The sequence below is a fragment of the Rhineura floridana genome, chromosome 9 (assembly GCF_030035675.1).
Source record: "Rhineura floridana isolate rRhiFlo1 chromosome 9, rRhiFlo1.hap2, whole genome shotgun sequence".
NCBI lineage: Eukaryota > Metazoa > Chordata > Lepidosauria > Squamata > Rhineuridae > Rhineura > Rhineura floridana.
In genome coordinates, this window is record NC_084488.1 from 97644977 (window position 1) to 97669530 (window position 24554).

The 24554-nt window shown below is 43.1% G+C and overlaps 1 protein-coding gene across 1 annotated transcript; it reads left to right on the forward strand.

The window, feature by feature from the left end:
• On the forward strand, positions 1-18855 carry LOC133363636 (alcohol dehydrogenase 1-like). Its single transcript, XM_061582910.1, has 9 exons — positions 1-98; positions 5322-5423; positions 6503-6644; positions 12257-12344; positions 12446-12668; positions 13839-14099; positions 14313-14448; positions 16316-16454; positions 17761-18855. Exons 1-9 carry the CDS (start codon positions 81-83, stop codon positions 17783-17785), a joined length of 1134 nt encoding a protein of 377 aa, XP_061438894.1. The 5' UTR covers positions 1-80; the 3' UTR covers positions 17786-18855.
• The last annotated feature ends 5699 nt before the right edge of the window (positions 18856-24554 follow it).

A 24554-nucleotide genomic window follows, 5' to 3' on the forward strand; every position in this document is an offset into this window, starting at 1 on the left:
AGTCCAACTGATCAGCAAGAAGAGAAGTCCTTTGCAGAAGAGTAAGCGTGTGGCTAGACCGAAAACCAGGATCCGGACACATGGCGACTACAGGGAAGGTAAAGAAGACTGTTTCTTATGGCTCAGTCTATCTAAATCTCTGTGTATGTGTGTGTGTGTGTGTGTGTGTGTGTGCGTGCGTGCGTGCGTGCGTGTGCGTTGAGAACTTCCCAGAGGAGAGAAACATTCTCTGAATTCTATTTGTGCAAGTTCCCTTTGTGGTGTCAAGACCAAGCTGTGGAGATTTATCTCCTACTTGTATTTTCAAAACATGAATCTGCTTGATAGAAGTGAAGGAGAAAATGGAGAGGATCTAAGATTTTCAGAAAAATGCTAAAAGCTTATGTTGCACAATGTAAGAGTTAGAAGTGTAAACGAAGAAGGTTAAAAAAAGTTATCTCAACCCATGACATTTAGGTTGCCTTATTCAAATCAGTATTTTTAATGATCCATTGCATATGTACAGATACATTATTTTTAAAAAAACCTTACAAACTAGTTTGATAATAAATCTGTCAATTGTATAACTATTATACATATCGTGTTCCCAGCAGTGTATATACTTCAACACTGTCTTGCATCTTATTGTACCACCAGTATATAATAAAAAGACTCAATTTTTCAATGAAACAAATATTCTCACCTGTTTGGCTTAGAAAGCATACTCTGCCATGATTAACAAGTCAATATTTGTCCTCCAACTGCAATATATGTGAAGGTATTCTCCAAAGTTTTGATATAAGTGCTTAGAATTATTATGATAATGATGTAGGTCAGTGTTTCAGATGCCCTGTTAAAGAATTTAAAGTTGGAGAGCAGGAAAAAGCAGCATCAGCAGGATTTGAGACCTGTTGGCAGTAACATAACAAGAGGGACTAACATACAATTCACTGTAAGGGAGCTCATATCTTCATTAAGAGCTTTTAATGTTTTGGACATTTATGATCCTAAACTGATAAAGGGTTGTAGCCAATGCTGTACCAATGGGGGTTTGCAGGTGCAACAGGAGTTCAATTTCCCCTCCTCACCTCACCTCACCCCCCAAAATGTGCTCCACTGGATTTCCCAACCCTCCAGAACTGATTTTGAGGGTGCATGGGGTGGTGGAGGGGACAAAGCATAAGAACATAAGAACCTTCTGGATCAGCATCTTGTTCTCACCGTGGCCAACCAGATGCCTATGGGAAGCCCACAAGCAGGACCTGAGGAATCAGCAGGATTCTTCTCCTGGTGGAGAGGAAGATGTTCTGTTGCGTGGATGGAAGTAAGTAAAAAAGTAAAATTTTATTTCTGAGTTGCCTATCTGGCCGGGTCAGCGGCCACTCTAGGCGACGTACAAATTAGAATAAAATACTACATATAAAATACAACATGGTAACCAAGCTTAATCTAAAATTAATCTAAAACCATCCACAGCTGTAGCAAGATAAAATTAATCTACTCCCGGGATCTTGTAGGCCTGCCTGAATAGCCAGGTTTTCAAGGCTTGACAGAAACTTGGCAGGGAGGGGGCATGGTGAAGATCATAGGGCAAAGAATTCCAGAGGGTGGGGGCCACAATCGAAAATGCCCTCTCTCTGGTCCGCACCAGCCTAGCTGTTTTAACTGCTAGTTAGTTTAGTTGCTATTAGCATGAAAATAACCAGCTCTGTAAAGAGCAAGTCTTTACTGGCTCCAACAAAGAAGTTAAAGCTTACAAAGTGTGCCTCGAGTACAGGGCCACAAGAAGGCAGCGATTTCTATTTCAACTTTATTACAATCAGCACTGTTTCCGTTTCGCTGCAGTTTGTTTTTTGCCAAATACTATACTATTTGTCTCACTGTTGGCTATCTAATGTAATCTGCATAATTATTTAAGTAATTTATGTAAGTAAGTAATTTCATATAATCATTAATTATACCTACACCATTCATTTCAATGTAAAGGAAATACCAGAACAATGTAAAAGAAAAAGTCATTAATTACATATTGGTTGTGGACTTTTAAAAAATGTTGTGTGTGAACACTGATCATATTTGCTGGATCGATACTAATAATATACACTGGCTTGATTTCCACTGTGGAGCTGGGATGAAAACACAAACAGTAGGGATTTCCACTCCAGTTTCTGTTTCCAGTGGAATTCCCCAACATCCCTACTGGACTCTGCCTTGATGCTGCAGCAACAGCTACCTAGTTGCTGTTGAAATCTCAATAAACCCTTTGTTCTAGGCTTTCCACAATACGATATAATCATCACCAGAGCTTGGAAAAGTTACTTTTTTGAACTACAACTCCCATCAGCCCAATTCAGTGGCCATGCTGGCTGGGGCTGATGGGAGTTGTAGTTAAAAAAAAAGTAACTTTTCCAAGCTCTGATCATCACATGTGACAGTATTTCTTTTATTTATTTATTATTGCAATTCTATTCCACCTTTCCTCCAAGGAGCTCAAGGTAGCGTACAAACATTAGAGGCTGGTCAATTAGGCCAAATAGGGTACTGCCCCACCAACCTCAGGCCACATCCACACCAAACATTTATTCCACATTAAACTGCCATGGCTTCCCCCAGAGAATCCTGGGAAGTGTCATTTGCGAAGGGTGCTGAGTGTTGTTAGGAGACCCCCTATTCTCCTCACAAAACTATAATGGCCAGAGTGGTTTAACAGTGTTGCTCTGTGAGGCGAATAGGGTGCCTCCTAACAACTCACAGCATCTTTCAGAAACTACACTTCCCATGATTCTTTGGAGGAAGCCATGGCTGTTTAATGTGGAATAAATGTCTGGTGTGGATGTGGCCTTAGTCTGCCCTCAGCCGGTCTCCTCTGCCTGCCTTTTCACTTACAACCTGTCTAGGGGGCAGCACTGCCCATCAGCTCCCCCTAGTCTCGATGTTGCTCTTGCAGAACTCAGTAGAGAGGAGGATGGGAACAAAACTAGAATTAGTTGGCTCTGTCTGTCACAGAGGCGCCTTGACTTCAGAATACCCTCCCTAGAGATGCTGGACTGGCATCAGACTTCTTTGTTTGCTGTGGCATTTTAAAGGGGTTGCACTACTGGGTTTTTTTTTAGCTGTTTTAGCTTTTATTGTTTTTAAGAGGTGTTATGTTTTTGTTTTTATTGCATTTTATTTTTGTTGCTGTTATTGTTGAGTATCACCCTTGGATCTGCTGGATGAAAGGCGGTTAAGAGATTTTTAAATAAAGCAATAAGCATCCTGACTCTCTTGCACTCCATGGAAAAATAACAAAACAGTTGTATCAAAATGGTGGTGAATTTTATAAGCTAAACCTCCAGGAAACAAGTGTTGGCACAAATTAGCAAAGGGCCCTTTAAACTGGAGAACAATGCAGCTGCTATGGAAGTGAGACTGTCTGCCTTCACTGAGGAAAACAAAGTCCTTCAGGAAGTAGGTAGCACAGAAGCAATATGGGCATGTTTGAGGCCACCCAAAAAGAAGGGGTAAGTATGGGAAAGAAACACATTTCATTTCATTTAGTTTAACAAAGTTTGGGCAAGCCCTGATTCTAGAATGGAGTCATCACAGTTTGGCTGGGCCACCACGATGGTCCATGCCCAAGAAGTTACATAACTTGGCTCTTGCACTTCTGAAGCTTATTTAGAGTCAGAATCAGACCCAAATATTTTTGTTCCTGAACTATGCTTGTTAGATCAATTGATGGAGTTCCAGAATGCAAATTATTCCTCTCCACATCAGATATCTGGGTATTTTTGCCATCAGATGCTAACTGAAGCTTCAGAGAATCCGGGGAGGCTACTTCCTTGACTCTGATGAGAGAATCATCCTAGCCAACATGATGTTCTTACTTCAAACTATGCAAGGCTTAATTAAACACTGCTCCTATAAATTTAAAAAAGGGGGAAACTGTAGAAAATAATAAACAAGAAATAATGCTTATTTGGCTTTTGTAGAATTTGCTTAGCTTAAGGAAAATAAAGACAATACCGGTGACTTAGTGAACACTCCATAGGCACGTACTTTGCTGTTTACATAAGCTGGCCTGGCTATCTCTTTGTCTGTGTAAACTACCTTGGCTTGCAAAACCGGTTTTGCAAGTGCTTCAAATGGCACCGAGTGAAGAGACAACGCCTGTCTCAGGAATGTGGCCAAGAGCCCAAAAAAAAGTCCTTATATGGAAAAGATCGGAAATAAGGAAGTAGGCTGGGCAGGCAGTTAATGTATGCATGATGTATGTGGTGCCAAGGGTATAAGACCTGGCTGCGTCCAGGGAGGGGCAGACTCGGCTTTGTTCGTTTCTCCACTTGCAAGTGCTTCAATAAAACTCTGGCTTTACTTTTAAGACAGTTTCGTCGTTCCTTGAGTAATATTGAAACCTTGTACTTGGGAGCGGATCCTCGCCTAACAATAAAACTAATATTGTGGGCGTTTGTTACAAAACCATTGGCCCTATAGATGTTGCTCACGTACAACTCCTGTTAGCACCATCAAACATGACTAATGGTCAGGATTATGGGAGTTGAAATTCCCTAGGTTCCCCATCCCTAATTTAAAATAATTATATTGAGATTAAGCTAATCTTTCATTTACTGACATCACTAAGTTGGCATTAAGATCTTAGATACTCAGAACATCTGAAGATGCAGAGAACTGAACCTGGGACCTTTTGCATGGAAAGCTTGTCTTCTGTCACTGAGCTACAGACCCTCCCCAATAATGGGAAACTTTTTATTCTGTTGCTGTTGTTTACTGAACCACATTAACTGTTAACGCTATCAAAATAGCACTCTTGTTGGTTTGCATTGGGCATCATTGCAGTGCTTCCAGACAGCATGAGGTGTGCTGGATCAACTCTGGCAAGCCATATAGCAGGGATGGGCAACCTTTTTCTATTGAGGGCCACATTCTCTGTCAGGGGCCACATGCTGGCAATGGGCAGAGCTAGAGCCAAACATGATCAGGGCCACACCTTTCCCCTCTCTCTTTGCCATCCACTTTCTCTCTGTCCCTCTCTCTCTCTCTTTTCTATCATTCTTACCATTTTTATAGCTCATTCTTCCCCCTCTTCTAGTGGGCTATTTGAAGAGGGATAGATCATTCTTGCCAGAGGTCTGAACTGATAGCTTGCAGAGGGATTTTGAAACTAGGCCAAGGGCCGCATAAAATTACCCCTAGGGCCAGAGGTTGCCCGCTCCTGCTGAGTGGGAAAAGGATCTCCATGCCGATTGCAGCAAAGCTAAGGTTACGATCCTATTTAAATCATTATGAAGGGCACCTTGCAATTAATCTCTGACGTGTTTTGATTGGATCTATTTTCACAGGTGATTAAATGTAAAGCTGCAATCATCTGGGAAGTTGGCAAAATGCCTTCTGTTGAGGAGGTGGAGGTGGCACCACCAAAGAGTCATGAAATCCGAGTGAAGGTAAAAGATCTTACTCAAAAAAGTCACCTTACTGTGAATTATTATTGTAGTGGCTGGGGATCTTGTGCTTAAACTCTGAAGACTTGGATAAGGGAACCACGAGTTGTAGGGCTAATAGTGGCAGGCATAGGCAGAACTCTGTGGACTCCATGCAAAAGAAGAAGAGATTCTGCACCAAGGAAGCCAAAATTCTGCATCCAGAATAAAGTGTGGACCTCAATCAGATTTGTGCACAGCTTCAGCAATAGTTATGGTGAGGTTACAGTTGAAACATGGACAGCAATAAGAAGCAAGATATACCCAAAAGTTCTGAGCATGATACAGCAAGATCAATGGGGAAATTTCCCCTGTCGGCCTTCAGCCAAAGATTGTCTAGCTGTATTACTAAAGCTCCTGAGTCTTCCCCCAGCTGCAATCTGAAATGGTTCAGCCCAGGCACAGTTTTGCCATATTAGTATCTGATGTTTTATCATACTTCTTTTTTTATCATATCGCTATCTTATGGTGACCCTAACTTAACAACATAACTTATCCTGTGTTACTCCCACTCCATCCTGGAGGTCTTTACTGTTTTTTTAAAATCTTATATTTATATCCCACGTTTCTTCCATCATGAATCCCAAGGCATGTGGTTCTCAGGTGGTCTCCCAACCAGTCACTGACCAGATCCAGAGCTGCTTAGCTTCAGCAAGGTGGTAGCCTAATGTGCCTTCAGACCATATTCGTGTCTTTACTAAAAGAGAAGCTCTGAATGTGTATCTCTGGCTAGTCTTTTGTGTCATAATTAGTCAGACCAGAACTGGATCAAGCAGATAATGTTCTTGCTGAAACTTTTGGAAACAACTGTCAGTGTGAGCTGGGCCTCTTTGTGAACACCTAATCATATAGAGGTTCTGTTTCCACAATTTTTCCCCATTAAGGGGATATAATTGTGTGAATGGGGCATTTTCACAATAAGCTGTTTACTTGGAGACCCAAGTTTGTAATGGAAGTAATCTAATTCAGTACCAGTTCCTGGAGAACGTAACTGCTGGATCCAAAAGTGTAAATATTGGAATGACATGTTGGATTCCCTGCAGATAGTGGCCACTGGGATCTGTCGGACAGATGACCATGTATTGAAAGGTGTTTTTCCAAACATAGACTACCCTGTTATTGTGGGTCATGAAGGAGCTGGCATTGTTGAAAGTGTTGGACCTGGAGTCACTTGTGTAAAGCCAGGTAAGGTTGGGGCACATCAGGATGTACTTGTGTATTGGACACCACTAGGAGTTTCAAGCTGATGTAAAGGGCTGACAACAAATCACCCTCTAACGCAGGTCTGGGGAATTTTTGGCCCTCAGGATGTTGCTGAACTATAACTCCCATCAGCCAACGCAAGCATGGCCAATAGCCAGGGAAGTTGGGGGTTGTAGTTCATCAGTATCTGGAGGTCTAAAGGTTCTCCACACCTGCTCTAATGTATATGCATTTGTTATTGCCCAAACTCTCTGCTGAGCATTATACAGCCACAAGAGTGGCTGTATACTATAGTCAGCATGGATTTTTCGCATTCCCCAATGTTAAATTGAAAATACCCCCATACCATCCTGATGCTTCCCATAAGCTCATTTCAAAACAAAACTTTACAAAACTTAGAGTCTTGAACTCAGAAACTCTTGCTTAACAACCCTCTCAATTTTCATGGTGATACACAAAACAGTCAGAGAAAATCGAGAGTTCAAAGTGTAAAAAGAGAGAAAAATACCAGACCCCTTGTGGACTTTTTTCTGTCAAAGTTCTCATATTGAAATTAATTAAAAATCAGCCATGTTCACAGAGTACCTGTAATCCTATTACTGACCTTACCCCATACTCTGACCATCATCTTCTGCAGTTTAAAAGTTAAAAAATGCCTGGCTGATTTTTAATTAATTTAAGAAATTGAGCATTGAACTCAATTATAAGGTGGGCATGCTCAGTAAGGACCAACTGTCAGTGTTCTAAAAGCCAGACTCACAGCTGCTTGGCTTGCCTAATCAGGGGGCCACACCCACAGCAGACCTTTATTTCGCTTGAGACAGTCATGGCTTCCCCCAGAGAATCCTGGGAAGTGCAGTTTGTGAAGGGTGCTGAGGGGAGACTCCTATTCCCTTGACAGAGCTCCAGTGACCAGAGTGGTTTAACTGTCAGCTGCTCTGATTGAAGGTCTGTGAGGGGAACAGGGCATCTCCTAGCTAGCAACTCTCAACACACTTCACTAACTACAATTCCCAGAATTCTTTGGGAGAAGACATGGCTGTCTAAAGTGAAATAAAGGTCTGGTGTGGATGTGGCCAGGGACAGCTTTGGTTTAAATTTGGTTGGGAGGCTACATGTGCCTGCTGTAGAATAAAAAGTGGGGGAAACCCTGAAAGAATTATGATGTTCACAATGTTTCCTTTTGGAAAGGAAAGGGGCTTCCCCTCTGCCCAGTGCCCACCCATCCAGTCTCCTCGCCCTCCCCTTCTCCACCACTCACCATATGCTCAGAGGCACGTTACCAAATTCTTACAAGCTACACAGGAAGTGGATTGGACTGTGAAAAACCAGCCCAGATTGTGTTTGCATTTTGACAAATTTGTAGGGCAATACAATATCTCAGAGAGGAGGTCAGGTCTCCTGCTCCCCTGGTGCATTCACTATTGCTGCCCAATTTCCCTGCTTTTTAAAGTTTGATAGAAATGTCTGTTAGCTATAGGTACGTTCTTAAACCGCAAGGATTTTTGCCTATTAGTGAATTGTATCGTTATGTATTTTAATGTACTTTATCATTAACGTAGTGACGGGTAATGAGAGGTATGGCGTTAGGAGGAGAACAGGCCAGGTAAGGGGAACTCGTCCCAGACAAATTGTGTCTGTGCCTTGTTCCGGTTCTCCTCATATCCACAGGATTGTTGGTTGTCCTATCAGCCAGCTCTCGGATCTCCAAGTGCTGCTTTTGAATGCCAGGTCGGTACATAATAAAACCTCACTTGTCCATGATTTAATTCTGGAGGAGGGTGCCGACCTGGCATGTATAACCGAGACCTGGGTGGCTGATCAGGGAGGAGTTGCTCTTTCCCAGCTTTGCCCACCCGGGTATTTGGTTCAGCACTGTGGTAGATCTGAGGGCCGGGGAGGGGGGGTCGCTGTGGTCTATAGGAGCTCTTTTCCTCTCACCAAGCACCCTGTCCAGACGGCGACTGGTTTGGAATGTCTCCACCTTGTGTTGGGCCAGGGAGACAGACTAGGAATACTGTTGGAGTACCGTCCACCTTGCTGCCCAACAGCTTCCTTAGCTGAGCTGACAGAGATAGTCTCGGAGGTCCTTTTGAGGTCCCCTAGACTTTTGGTACTGGGGGATTTCAACGTCCATGCCGAGGCTGTCTTATCTGGCGCAGCTCAGGACTTCATTGCCTCCATGACAACAATGGGGCTGTCTCAATTTTCTACTGGCCCAACACATGTGTCGGGACATACTCTCGATTTGATCTTCACCACTGGACATGGAGATGGTGATCTGATGGTGGGGTGTTTTTCATCTACCCCATTGTCATGGACAGATCACCGCTTGCTGAGATTCAGACTTACAGCGGCTCTTTCCCTCTGCAAAGGTGGAGGATCTATTAAGTTGATCCGCTCCCGGAGCCGGATGGATCCTGTAGGTTTTCAGAGGGCTCTGGGAGATTTTCCGGCTGATAGGACTGGTGCTCCTGTCGAGGCCCTGGTCGCACTGTGGAATACAGAAATGACCCGGGCTATTGACACGATCGCTCCCGCGCGCCCCCTTCGCTGTAGAGCTCATACAGCTCCGTGGTATACCCCGGAGCTGAGAGCGATGAAACATGAGAGGAGGAGGCTGGAGTGCAGATGGAGGAAAACTCCCAGTGGATACAATCATGCCTTGGTAAGTGCCACCAATAAGTTGTATACAAAAGCGGTAAGGACAGCAAAGAAGCTCTATTTTGCTGCCTCTATTAGATCATCTTTAAGCCGCCCAGCAGAGCTTTTTAAAGTCGTGCGAGGGCTCTTACACTCTGGCCCCCACGATACTATGGAAACATCTGAGACCCGCTGTAATGAAATTGCTGGACACTTTCAAGATAAGATTGCATGTATCCGCAGGGACCTGGACTCTGATGTTGTGACAGATGAATCCATTGAAGTGTCCGGAGCGCGGCCTTGTCTTTCTTTATTGGATGAGTTTCAGTTGGTGCAGCTCGAGGAAGTGGACAAGGTGCTTGGAATGGTTCGGGCGACCACGTCTGTTCTAGATCCTTGCCCATCTTGGCTAGTGAAAGCTGGCAGGGCTGGAACCACCGGTTGGGCCAAGGAGGTGGTTAATGCCTCCTTGAGGGAGGGAGTGGTCCCTGGTAGCCTCAAGGAGGCAGTAGTGAGACCTCTTTTAAAGAAACCCTCCTTGGACCCAGATAATTTAAACAACTATAGACCAGTGGCGAATGTCCCTTTTCTGGGCAAGGTTTTGGAGCGGGTGGTTGCCAGCCAACTCCAGGCTCTCTTGGATGAAACCGATTATCTAGATCCGTTTCAATCCAGTTTCAGGCCCGGTTTTGGCACCGAAACAGCCTTGGTCACCCTGTATGATGACCTGTGTCGGGAGAGGGACAGGGGGAGTGTGACTCTGTTGATTCTCCTTGATCTCTCAGCGGCGTTTGATACCATCGACCATGGTATCCTTCTGAGGAGACTCGTGGAGTTGGGTGTCGGGGGCACTGCTTGGCAGTGGTTCCGCTCCTACTTTGAGGATCGTCACCAGAAGGTAGTGCTTGGGGAACATCACTCGACACCCTGGACTCTCCATTGCGGAGTCCCTCAGGGGTCGGTTTTGTCCCCCATGCTTTTCAACATCTACATGCAGCCGCTGGGTGCAGTCATCAGGAGTTTTGGAGTGCGTTGCCATCAGTATGCTGATGACACGCAGCTCTATTTCTCCTTTTCATCTTCTTCAGGTGAGTCTGTTGATGTGCTGAACCGTTGCCTGACCGCAATAATGGACTGGATGAGAGCTAATAAACTGAGACTCAATCCAGACAAGACCGAGACATTGTTGGTGAATGCCTTCCCTGCTCAGATGGTGGATGTTAACCCTGTTCTGGATGGGGTTACACTCCCCCTGAAGGAACAGGTACGTAGTTTGGGGGTTCTTCTCGACTCTTCCCTGTCTCTCGAGGCCCAAGTGGCCTCGGTGGCACGGAATGCGTTTTACCATCTTCGTCTGGTAGCCCAACTACGCCCCTATCTGGACAGGGACGACCTCGCCTCCGTTGTTCACGCTCTGGTAACTTCAAGATTGGATTACTGTAATGCGCTCTACGTAGGGCTGCCCCTGAAGACAATTCGGAAGCTTCAGCTGGTGCAGAACGCAGCTGCCAGACTACTGACGAGGACCTGTCGGTCTTCGCATATAACACCTGTCTTGGCGCGTCTGCACTGGCTTCCTATTTGCTTCCGGGCGAGATTCAAGGTGCTGGTTCTTACCTATAAAGCCTTACACGGCGTGCGACCTCAATACCTTGTGGAACGTCTCTCTCGATACGAACCTACCCGTTCACTTCGATCAGAATCTAAGGCCCTCCTCCGGGTACCAACCCATCGGGAAGCCCGGAGGGTGGTTACTAGATCTAGGGCCTTTTCTGTGGTGGCCCCTGAGTTGTGGAACAGCCTCCCCGAAGAGGTATGCCTGGCGCCTACACTTTTATCTTTTCGGCGCCAGGTAAAGACCTTTTTATGCTCCCAGGCATTTTAATTTTCTTAACCATTTTAATCTTTTAATCCGTATTTTTAATTTTTGTCGTATTGTGCTTTTGTAGTGTTTTTGTTGTTGTTTGTTTGTATATGTTTTTATGATTTTTATTATGATATATTGTATTTTATCTTGTTTGTTCACCGCCCTGAGAGCTATTCTGCTAAGGGCGGTATATAAATTGAAATAATAAATAAATAAATAAATATAACATACATTAGCCCTTTCCACATTAACTGAATATCCTAGCACTGCTCAACACAAAAGCACTTCTCAGTCCTTCAGACATACTACAAAACCTGTCTAGAAATGGCTGGCCAGAGTAGGGTGCCATTTCCTCCCCCCTCCTCGCCAATGACTTTTAATATCCTGATGTAGAAGCTAGGGCATTGTAGGGGAACATAGAGGGCTGCTGGGGCACTGATTTGCAGCCCTGTCACCACAGGAGATGGGGCAGTGGATTAATTTGTTACAGAAAGAACACACTCACAAGCTGCCACCATTGTTGCCACTATTAGGTCACAAATGTTAAAGAATTGCTCTTTACACCAGTAACTTAACTGAGAATACTGTCCCTCTATCACAGCCTACAAATGGGTCCATGAAAGTGGGGGTGAATTTTCAGCACAGCTTTGGCCTAAATTATAAGAAAGATGAGAAAATGTCCATCTTTATTGACATCAACAGAATAGAAAACATATTTGCTGTTTAAAATAATATTTCTACTCTTAGAACTTAGCAGCCCATCAGTTTTGTTCACAAAAATATGTTCTCTGTTTAGCTTAAATTTATTTACTTATATTAATATACATTTGACTGCTGTTAACAAATTAATTCATATTGTATACTAGGAATATTCTCTTTCAATACCCAAGAGAACAGTAAATGGGTTCAAGGGGATCAGATACCCTGTAATGGACTAACTAAGGAATCTTGCCTAGTATCAGATTACCTTTGGACATGGCTACCAACTCTGTAAATATATTCCTTTGTTGCTACTCCTCTTCCAACATTTATGAGAACATTCCTTGTTACTAACACTGTTGTCTTGTCATTTTTTTCCTGCAAGGTGACAAAGTCATTCCTCTTTGTGTTCCCCAGTGTGGAGAATGTGGCTGTTGTTTAAGTCCTAAAGCTAACTGTTGCCTCAAGTCCCAGTGAGTTTGTCTGACATATTATATTAGTGTTTCTTAGTAATATTGACAATTGGTATTTAGTCCAATTTATGATACAGACTAGTCTGAATCTCCTCAAACAGCCTTTATGAACCTCTTCAAAACCTGATGCCAGATAAGACCAGCAGGTTCACCTGCAGAGGGAAAAGGATCCACCACTTCCTTTGGACGAGCACCTTCTCCGAATACACTGTTGTGCCTGAGGCTTCCATTGCAAGAATTGACAATGATGCTCCACTGGATAAAGTGTGCCTCTTTGGCTGTGGGTTTTCTACTGGCTATGGGGCTGCTATCAATTGTGCCCAGGTTAGAATCAATTCATGTGTGTGCAAATTAGTGAAATAAGAGTTTGCTTCCTCTCTGCTGGAGGAGGAGGCACCTTCCAGGTGTGTAGTCATCCTGGGTCATGGGGATGGTGGTGTCGAAGACCATTACTTTTTTTGGAGCAGAGTCCCAGCCAGGTACCTATGTACAAGCCAATAAGAATAAAATGGAGCCTGTTTGCTACTGAGAAGAGTCCTTGTCCTTTCAGGCTGATTGGAGCCAATCAGAGTGATAGGAGGTGAGTCAGCCACTGAGAAGACTCTTCTCAGTAGCTAACACAGCCACTCCTTCCAGCTGATTGGCTCCTAGGGACATTTGTTGTAGTGAAGTGTGGACTCACAAGATGACAGGGAGTGCAAGGGAGACGAGGGAAAGTGGAAAAGCTATGAGGGGGTGTGACCCTGCACTTCTGAATTTGCCACTGCATTGCTGGCACCTTCAGGAATCATCACTCTTTCTGAAATGACTTTGAGATGCAAAAGTAGCTGCAACTACTCAAGCTTGCCTGCTGTCACTGGGCCCAGGCTCACAATAGTAGCTCTATAAGGAAGCAGCAAGAGGCTGTTGGTGGGTAGTTCAATGTGTTTTGATATCCTAGGACAAGGATGGGGAACCTGTAGCCTTCCAGGCATTGTTAGACTACAGTTCCCATCATTCCTGATCACTGGTCATGCTGGTTGGCGCTGATGGATTGGAGTCCCTGTCCTAGGCTATGCCTTATCCCAACCTCCCTGCTGTATTCCTTTGTTTTATCCTGCCATGCACCTCCTCCTACCCCATTTTTTGAACCTGTTCTCTTCACCGAATCCTGTCCAGTTTATTATATTTATATCCTACCTTTCTTCCAGGGAACTCAAGTCGGTATACATGGTTGTCCCTCTTCCCATTTTATTCTCATAATATCCTGTGAAGTAGGTTAGCCTAAGAGACAATGATTAGCCCAAGGTCAACCAGTGTGCATGATGGTTGAATGGGGATTTGATCCCCAATCTCCCAGGTCCTACTCCAACACTCTAACCACTACACCACAGTGGTTTTCAGTTTTGTCTCTCTATGCCCTTTCTCTTTCTGTCTGCCAGTCCCAATCCCTCCCAGGTCCCTTATGTCCTGGCAAATCACTACAATGGTGTTCCTGTTTATATTGATTTGCAGGTTGAGCCTGGTTCTACCTGTGCCATCTTTGGCTTAGGAGGTGTCGGTCTGTCTGTGGTCATGGGGTGCAAAGCTGCTGGAGCATCCAGGATTATCGGGATCGACATCAACAAAGACAAATTTACTAAGGCCAAAGAGTTAGGAGCCACTGAATGCATGTTGCCTCAAGATTTCATGAAGCCCATTAATGAGGTGGTGGTGGACATGACAGGTCTTGGTGTGGACTACTCATTTGAAGTGATTGGACACACTGACACTGCAGTATGTGATTTGTGTTTTTGATAATCACTTGGGCTCAGTTTCCCATTTTATAGCTCTCCTGTTCAGTCCCAGGGCTCAAAGCTGTCCTCTGTGATCTGTCATATAATGCAGCTGGTTGGGACTATAGAAAAGATTTTAGTGGAAACTTGAGAAGAGGAGAGGAAGGTTCTTTTGTCATTTCCGTTTCTGAGCTTGTTTTTCTTTCTTATACAGGTCACTGCCCTTAAATCCTGCCATTTGGGTCATGGCACCTGTGTGTTGGTTGGGGCACCTCCTGCAGGATCACAGATCTCCATCGAACCTACTCTGCTCCTCACAGGGAAAAAATTAATAGGATGTCTGATTGGAGGTGCGGATTGGTTAAAGTGGGTCATAAATCGATAGTTACTGCGTGGAATCATAGTGCTGGAAGGGACATTGACTTGTCGCTAAGTTCAACACCCTGCTCAGTGCAGGATCTGTGATGCAGGATGCAACCACATCATCCCTGACAGATGGCCCTCCAGCCTCTGGTTAAATACCTCCAGCAAATAAGAGCTTATCATCTCCCGAGGCAGTCTGTTGCCCCACGGACTAACAGCTCTTACTGTAATGAAGTTACTCCTAATGTTGAGCAGAAATCTATTTTCCTGCAAGGTCACGTCCCCACCATACATTTAAAGCACCTTTCTACACATTTAAATCACCTGGCTTCCCCCAAAGTATCCTGTAGTTTGTTAAGGGCACTGGGAGTTGGGGGTAAACTACAATTCTCAGGATTCTTTGAGGGAAGCCAAGTGCTTTAAAAGTATGGTGTGGATGCAACCCAAGTCTGCGCCATCTTCTGCATGACATCAGATATTTGAAGGCCAGTTATGTCTCCCCTGAACTATGTCTTCTCCAGGCCAAACATATCGAGCTCTTTCAGTTGTTCTTCATAGGACTTGGATAACGGAGCATTCACATCCTGATCACCCTCCTCTGAAAATGCTCCATAGCACAGACAGCATAAATATGGGTGTTTGGATTCATAGAAATAAAATCTGCAGCCTCACATGAGTCAAGCTTAGCATAAATGGCTTTCTGCCTTTGCCTTCTCAGTGCCTGGAAAATATCCATCCTGTGTGGATGCACTTGCCACATCACAAGCATTGCTTTGAGCTAGACCATCCTTCCCCAAGCTGGTGCCTTCCATATGTTTTGGACTGCAACTCCCATCAGCCCCAGCCAGCATAGCCAGCTGTCAAAGATGATGGGAGTTGTAGTTCAACAACGTATGAAGGGCACCAGCTTGGGGAAAGCTGAGTTTAGTAAAGTTTGCCGGGTAAAATGCAACTATAAAGAATAAAATAAACAGAAATCAAAAAAAGCTTAACAACTTCAAAAACTCTCAGCAACACCAAGAAATAAAAAATTCAGATTTTAAAATTAAAAATACAAAAGGGTTGGGAAAATGCAAAGGTCTTTACTTGGTGCCACAAGCAGGAACCAGGTGAACCTCTCTGAGGAGATCATTCCACACCTCACTTGAAGAAGAGCTTCTGAAGATGGTCTTAGGGTTTTGGCAGGTACAATGGGAGGAGGCAATCCTTCAGGTAACCAGGTCACAAGCTATTTAAGGCATAAGTCTTTGACTTGGGCCCAGCAATGGGCTAGAAGCCAGTGAAGATGACACAACACTGACATAATCTGATCACAATGAACAATAAAGGGCAGAAACCATGGAAGGCCATTAATGGACACTGGCTGCATGCTTCCTGGTGGGCAGCAAGATAATATCAGTAGAAAATTGGGAAGATCCAAATTCCCAAAATATGAGTTGTGATATTTCAGCATGAAGGCATGTGTGGCTATACCAAGGACCCATTTACATGGTGACTTCACAATGGACTGTCTGGGAACACAAGCTGCCATTGAATCTGTGCATGGAGAGACCCAGGTCAGATGCTGATGGACAACATGGGAAAGCTTAGACAGATGTAGTAGGTCTGCAAATAAACTTTAGGGTCAAGTATTTATTTATCTTAAAAGCATTTCCTATCCTGCCTTTTCATCACATTGGCCTTTGATTATACTAAGTTTGTATTTTTATATATTGTAAAAAAATGAGTTATCATCTGCCAAAAAAAAAAAATTGTACAGCTCACGCATCCTAAAATGTTCTCTTCTTTAAAAATAATCATCATCAAGAAGTGGTGCTTGCTGGCTGACCCAATGTTCTTTTACCTTTCCTCCAGGTTGGAAGTTAAAAGATGCTCTCCCTAAACTGGTTTCTGATTACATGAAAAAGAAATTTAATACGGATGCATTAATAAGTCACACGTTGCCTTTTGAGAAAATTGGTGAAGGCTTTGAGCTTCTACATGCAGGAAAATGGTAATGGTTCCATATTGTATTTGTTTACACTTTTGCCTTTCCTTTCCTCCAATCAGGAGCAAACAGCTGGTAGGGCAGCTCACTTGACCTCCTGATAGCTGAAGCTGAGGTAGGGAGAGGGGTGAGTTGGAAGGGCAAGGTGGCAGGGAGGTTAACATGGTGCAAATGCACTAGCAGAGGCAATCCAGCACACCTGCTAGCACATTTGCATCATGCTACCACCTCTCTCCTGCCCTCTCCTTCCCAATAAGGAAAAGGCAACCTAGCAGCCAGGAGGTCAGTTGCATGCCGCCGTGCCACTACACCAGCCGCTAATGCCTCCAATGAGCTTGTGGTGGTGTACTTTTATCTTCACAACAGCCCTGTGCTGTAGGTTAGTTTGGGAAATAATGACTGGTCCAAGAGCACCCTATGAGCATCATGGCTGAAAAGGGATTTGAACCTGTGTCTCTCTGATCCAAGTCCCACACTTTCATCTCGGTGTCAGGCTTCAACTTAAAAAAACCTTACATTTCTCAGAAGGGAAAAAGAGAGTGTCAAGGCAGAAAATGTACATGTTTCCCTTTTACAAGCTTTGGAAATGTCAGAATTGGACTTTGACCAACCCAATCTACAGTGCCCCAGCTGGCAGCTAAAAGCAGGGCCAGCCTTATTAGGCAACAGATGCCAGGGAGATGGGCAGCTATGAGAAGATGTTGGATGACAAAACTGGGTGGGCCATGTGGCTAGCCTGCTTTTCTCAGGAGCAGTGAGGAAGGTTAAAATATGATTTGACTACCAGTCAGATCAGTTTCTGAACACAGAATTGGAAGGAGGGGATGCCAAATCTCAGACAGCAAAATGTTGTGGGCTAGTCCTGGCTATAAGCCTCCATGTAGAGTCAAGGGCCACATTCACACCATACATTTATTCCACTATTATGCCGGTTTAAACAGTCATGGCTTTCCCCAAAGAATCATGGGAAGTGAAGGGTGCTGAGAGCTGTTAGGAAATCCCATTCCCCTCACAGAGTTATAATTCTCAGAGTGGTTTAACAGCCAGTCCCTCTTCCCAGAAAACTCTGGGAATTGTAGTTCTATGAGAGGAATAGGGGGTTGCCTAATAGCTCTCAGCACCCTTCACAAACTATACTTCCCAAGTTTTGGGGGGGGAAGCCATGACTGTTTAAAGTGGAATAATAGTGGAATAAATGTATGGTGTAGATGCGGTCAAGGAAGTTGCTATGATCTCTTGTGATGTATGTTGGATGTTGTTAGGGTTCTTTTCAAATATAGATATAGACTAATGCTTTGCCTTTTTTTTTCAGTATTCGCTGCATTTTGTTGTTTTAAACTCCCAAATACAACCAGTTAGTGAGATCTCAGCTGAATACAGCTTCCCATCCTGCGGATCAACAGAACCTTCATCTGTATTGAAACTGTTGAGAGTTTGTAGGGTTTGTTTGAGAAGCAAACATAGGGAAAATATTGAACTCCTGTACAAATTATTGTAACCCGTAAATGCAGTGTTGTAGGTAGGGTTACCAGGTGTCCGGTTTTCAGCTGGAGTTTCTGGCTGTTGAGGGTCCCCTCTGGGTCTCCAGGTAACTCACCTTAATCTCCGGACTCTCAGCTTCAATTAAAAAAAAAGTTTCTAGGTGGTCTGGTTCCCAAGATATACACCAAAACATCAGCAGTCCCCCGACTGCTAAATCTGTTTAATGGATCTGTTATAGCAGCTCCTAGCTCCAGAGCTTGGAAAAGTTACTTTTTTAACCTACAACTCCCATCAGCCCCAGCCAGCATGGCCACTGGATTGGGCTGATGGGAGTTGTAGTTCAAAAAAATAACTTTTCCAAGCTGTGGCTCTAACCCTACTCTTTCACGGTTGTAGCCAATAAGTGAAGCCAGGGTTGTAATTTGCTGACCCAGGCAGTGCCTAGACTTTATTGCAGTGTCAGGAAACAGTGGCTTTGAGATCTTCAGTTTGAGTAAGTGAGAATATGACTTAAAGTTTTTTTTCTCTTGTGTGCAAGAGTCAGACCCTGGGCTGTTGGAGAGGACGGTGCTTTGAAAACCTTGGCAATATGAAAGTATTTAATCCAATACTTGCTTTTCTGGGAGTAAAGCAATGCTAATCCCATGTACCTGGAGTAAACCCCATTGAATTCATTAGGACTTACTTTTGAGTAGACATGGTTAGGATTGTGCTGTAAATTAATGGGACTTTTCAGTAAACATAGCAAAGAATTGTGTTTGTGTTGTAAATCTTTCCCTCTCCCTCCAATCCTATTTTTAAAGCAATTAGGCAGGGTTTACCTAGGTATCACATTTTTTATTATGTAGGAAACTAATACTGATTTTTTAAAAAAATGTTCTGCAATGACCAACTGGTTTGACAATAAACTATTATATGGGGTGTATTTTTTACAAGTGTGTGTGTGTGTGTATGGAGTCTTCCAACAACCCTGTGAGGTAGGGTTGGTGATTGGAAACCAAGGCAGCTCACAATAATAAATCCCTTTAAAAACCAATAACCATATAACAAGTATAAACAGTTGCAAAACAGCTTAAAGTGACATGATTCTGAATTTTGGGTTGGGTGAATGAAGTTTATTTATTTATTTTTATTTATTATTTGATTTATATCCCACCATTCCTCTCAGCAGGAGCCCAGGGCAGCAAACAAAAGCATTAAAAACAATTTTAAAATCATAAAAACAGACTTTAAAATATATTAAAACAAAACATCTTTAAAAACATATTTTTTAAAAAAAGAAAAGGTTTAAAAACATATTAAAAAGCAATTCCAACGCAGACACAGACTGGGATAAGGCCTCAACTTAAAAGGCTTGTTAAAAGAACAAGTTCCTTATCACTCGAGGCTGCAGTTTTCCCTGGTTGAATAAGCCCCATTGAATACATTGGGAGTTGCTTCTAAGTAAACGAACATAGGATTGCACTATAGATATCTTTACAGGTTGTGTAAATAATAAACATGTTTGATAGTCATGCCTATATAAATATTTCTTCATACTGTGTCCCAATAAGTATCCGATTTCACACTATGGTTGTACAATACTTCCTCTACATTTTAAGTATGCCTTTCTTCCTTGAGGTGGTCATGGTTCTCCATTATTTTCATCCTGAGGCAAATAGGCTGAAAGATGGTGAGTAGCCCATGGTCACCCACTACACTTTATAGCTTATTTGCATTTTGAAAAATTAATTAAAACAATTTACATGCAGGCAAAATTTATTATGTGGATCCACACAATACATTTAAAGCACATCCAGCTCTCATTTAAAGCGCATGACTTCCCCTAAAGAATCCTGGGAAGTGTCATTTCTCCCTCACAGTTACAGTTCTGATTCTGTGGTGGGATTCATGTGCTTCAAATGGGTGTTGAATGAGCTTTAAATGAATTGTGTGGATCTGCCCTAGGTATGATGTGCATTCAAGAGTGAATTGAAAAGAACATTTTTAAAAGATACTTTTTTAAACGGGAAGGGTTGTAGCTCATTGGTAGGGCATATGCTTTGCATGGAAAGGTCCAGAATTCAATTTCTGGAAAAGACTATTGCCTGGAATCCTGGAGAGCCAATGCTTGTCCATGTCATCAGTACTGAGCTATGCGGTACCAAATGGCCTGAGTCAGTATGAGGCAGATTCCTTTGTTCCTAAAAGTGGGAAGAGACTCAAGGGCCACAGTGACTCCAGAATTTATTTATGTATTTTATTTACAACAGTTATATAGTGATTTATTGTAAAAAATCTCAAAGTGATTTACAGAAAGAATTAAAACAATAAAATTCTTCGCAAAAACATTTAGACATGTATTTAAAAACATTCAAAATAATAAAACCAACAATGAGTTAAAAACAGATTTAAAAACGCAATAGCTTCTACATGCCTGGATAGGCTTGCCCAAACAAAAATGATTTTTGCAGGTGCTGAAAATAGGCATCTGCCTAATGTCAATAGGCAAGGAGTTCCAAAGTGTAGGTGCTGCCACTTTGTTGTTGTTGTTATGTGCCTTCAAGTCAATTTCAACCTATGGCAACCCTATGAATTAGTGACCTCCAATAGCATCTGTCATGAACCACCCTGCTCAGATCTTGTAAATTCAGGTCTGTGGCTTCCTTTGTGGAATCAATCCATCTCTTGTTTGGTCTTCCTCTTTTTCTACTCCCTTCTGTTTTTCTGTATTGTCTTTTCTAGTGAATCGTGTCTTCTCATTATGTGTCCAAAGTATGATATGTGTCCAAAGTCAGAGGAAGGCAATGGTAAACCACCTCTGAATACCTCTTACCACAAACCCCTTTGAACAGAGTATACAAAATGCTGCCATTTTACAGGACTGATTTCTTACAAGAGCAGAACAAGTACTATGTGGCACCCATAACATGGAAAGCACAGCTTGAACTTGGCCTGGTAGCAAATCAGCAACCAATGCAGATTTCAGAGCAGAGGTATTATGTGCTGATAGGATCTCACTCATATCAGCAGTCATGCCTCAGCATTCTGCATTAACTGACTGGATGCCAGGATTTTTTTAGTTTTGGTTTTCGGTTATGAATCCTGACTGGTTGTGGGATGCTAAGTTGTCTGCCTTACTCATAGGAATCTTGTTGTGTTTGGTATGGTATTGCATTTAGGAAAGCATCCCTGTATTTTGTTTTTCATTTTCTGTTTGCATTTCATTTACCTTTAACCTCACTCCCTTACATCCATAGAAGCAACAGCAGTGGTTGCATGTGCTCAGCTCAACCCCCTAAAACCCATTGATGAAGCACCTTGTTGGTTTCATGGCAGTTTGTTTCTTGTCCAATAGTGGTAAAAGAGAATTCACATATTTGAAAGTGTGGCTGCAGTTGTTGTTCTCAAGCTGCTGCCTGTGAAGGTAGACCAAACCATGTGTGTTTTCTCTGTCAATTATTACTCACTGGAATTGGGTTGGCTGTCAAAGTGAGTTTATAGCAGCCCACAGGGTAGACAGAAAGGGTGGAGAATCTTCTTACTCTTACTTATCTCTCAGGCCTCTTTCTGAAGTGAAGGGTCAAATCTATAAAGACATTTGGAGCAGCCACATTAAAAGATAAGGGCAGGGCATTCCAGGCAGGGGTTGCCAACCCTGCTTGGATATGGATGTCTTTGCAGAGGATCCCTAGTCACACTGAACCAACAGCACAATCCAAACTATATATACTCAGAAGTAAGTCCTGTTGAGTTCTATGGGGCTTAGTCCCTTAGTAAGTGTGCTTAGAATTGAAGCCTTCATGGGCATCCATCTTTACTCCCGAATGCTCCCATCTAATATGTCCACAACACTAGGCTCCTTTCTTCCTACAGTGGCCTTCTGGTGACTGGCCTGGCCTGAAGGCACTTAAACCCTTCTTGCCAAAAGCAAGTAGGCTAGATTAAATGTTCCCTACGCAGGCTCCATCTTTTAGCTAAGATTTCTAGCTTAATTTCCAATCAGATTTTTTTTAATTGTATGCTCCAAGCAACTGTGATTGATGCTTAATGTATCACGCTTAATGACATCACTCGGACCCACCCCCGTGACATCACTCAGGCCCACCCCGTGACATCACTCGGGCCTGCCCCATGACATCACTCGGGCCCGCCCCATGACATCACTCGGGCCCGCCCCTAAAATCTCAGGTTTGGGGATGCTTCTGACCTGGCAACCCTAGTTGTGGGGGATGTTTTTATTGTGTCATTAGGACCAGCTGGTTTTACACTAGGAACCTTTCCGACCAGCTCACCATCACCTGTTGCAAAGAGCCATTCCACACAGTTACAGCCCTCCCCACATTCTGGAACTCTGCGTGATCATATGGAGGCCTCTAACCATGTTCAAATAAATGCACTTACTAATTCCCCTTCATACCGTCCTGTAGTTGAGGGGAGGAGTTGGGAGGAGAGGGAAAAGGGCCAGGAGGGATTAGGCCCAGAATGGGAGAGATTGTGATCAATAAAGTTCTTCTCAAGAATCTACGGTATCTTTGTCTCATGGTTAAAAGGGGATGGAGGCCAAACACAGCAAATATAAGAGTGTGAATGAAGTGAACACAAATCTTGATGAATGGGGGAGGGAGTTGGCAACCCTAAGGGTTTGCAATTGGAGGAAAGCGAGGCGGGAAGGATCATATTGTTACACATTGCAGAGCATCTCCCCCATTGTTGCCAATTTAATGATGTTCCCACTAAACTCTAGTGTTTTTAGGTGCATTTCTGGTGGCAGATTTTCCTGTCTAGTGGCTAGTGGGAAATCTAGTGGATGTCAAACATTTTATGGTCAGAATCTGGCAGTTTTTACAAATACTTCAATTTCATCCTCCTGCCCCACTATTATGTATTTAATGAAACTGTCTAACCTTTTTAAAAAAAACTTGTGGATATTTTCTTGTATTTTTCATTGTTTGCATTTCTGTTCCTGTTCAGTCCCTAAAGTGCTACTTGACTATTGTTTCATTTCTGCTCTAAGCCAGGGCTAGTTGGCTAGCCCTTTGACTGAAAGAATACCGGAGGAATTTACCCAACAACACAATGAGCCAGTGACAGAGAAAAAGATTTTGAAGTCAAGTCTCCAGATCCTGTGGTGTTTTTTTAAAGGTATAAAGACAAAGAGGTTCTTGCCAATTGGCTGACTGAGCAGGAAAATGTGCAGGCAATATTCTACCCAATTAAAGAGTGATGCAGCCTAAGCACCACCAAAGGAGACATGATGATTAGGAACTACAAGACTCAGAAATAAAAGGCCTGAGCATGCACAGAGTGCACTTGCCTCACAAATGAGGAATCTCTGTTTGTATTTAATAAGGTGATTCCATGACACGTAATCCTTTATATAAACAGTACATCTTATAATCATCCCAGGAAGAGCCTGCTGGATCATGCAAAGGCCCACCTAGTCCATCATCCTGTTCTCAGAGTAGCCAACCAAACACACATGTACAGCATTTTTTAAACCTAAAAAAAAAAGGAATGTAAAACTTCCATACCTCTCTCATATCTAAAAGACACACACACATATTTACATCTGCAGTTCCAAACAAATACAACACACCAATGGTTGCTAGTACTTTTAAATTCTGGAGCAACTGTGGCTCCTTTACTTGGGTTAGTGTCTCTTAAAAGAGTTCTAAAAAAAATCTGGCTATAGATAAGATTATGTTTCCCAGTTGAATATATCAGGAACAGCAGAGTAAATAATATCCTTAGGCTGGTGACGTAAAACAAAAACCACTCTTCCAGCTGGCTTATAGCTAGTTAAGATCAGGTTTCAGATTTGAACTCGTTAAAGAGTTACACACTTAAATATATATTTAAGCAGCTAAAGGAGACGTCATAAGTGGGGGGGTTGGAAAGATATATTTACTCAGGTACATCTTTCAAAAAAAAAAAAGCTACATCTTTTTTTTGCTAGTAAAGAAAAATCCTTGAGTCAACAACAGAAAATAAATCATCTCTATACTGGGGTAGCCAATATGGTACCCTGCAGGGAGAAATCTGATGAGGGAGAAATTTGTGTTTGTTTGCATTTTAATGAGAAACTGCCTAATTTGCACTTTTTGAACCAATACATGAATCAAAACACAAGTATCCTTGGAAGTTCACGCTTCTCTGAATTTTGCGATGTAGTTCTCCGACAAACCAATGTGTAAAAATAATGTATTTTCAAGATGGAGAAGGAACTGGTGGATTTCATAGCCCCTGAATAACCCAGGATAAAAATGAACGAACCATTAAAAGTAAAATTTATGTAGGAAAATAAGAACATAGGTAACAACACAGGAATAGGGAACCTCAGGCCCAGGGGCCAAATGCAGCCCTCCAGCCCTCTCTAACTGGCCCTCAGGACTCTCCCCAAACCACAGCCCTCCGAGCCAGGCCAGTAGCAAGCAGCATGGTGGGGAAGCAGTGCTCACCTGACCTCCCAACAGCTAAGTCACTGCTCCTTACCAGGAAGGAGTGGGGGAGAGGGCAAGACAACGAGGGAGAACAGTGTGGTGCAAACACACTGGCAGGAGCACTGGATTGGCTCTACCAGTGAGTTTGCACCACATCGATCTTCTGCTGCCTCAACTCCCCCCCTCTTTCTTGGTAAGCTGC

Bases quoted from the DNA above. Each gene is read 5' to 3' on its own strand.
- LOC133363636 (XM_061582910.1), top strand. The intron at 12,345-12,445 runs GTGAGTTTGTCT...CTCCTCAAACAG, and splicing joins AACTGTTGCCTCAAGTCCCA to CCTTTATGAACCTCTTCAAA. The intron at 12,669-13,838 runs GTTAGAATCAAT...ATTGATTTGCAG, and splicing joins CTGCTATCAATTGTGCCCAG to GTTGAGCCTGGTTCTACCTG.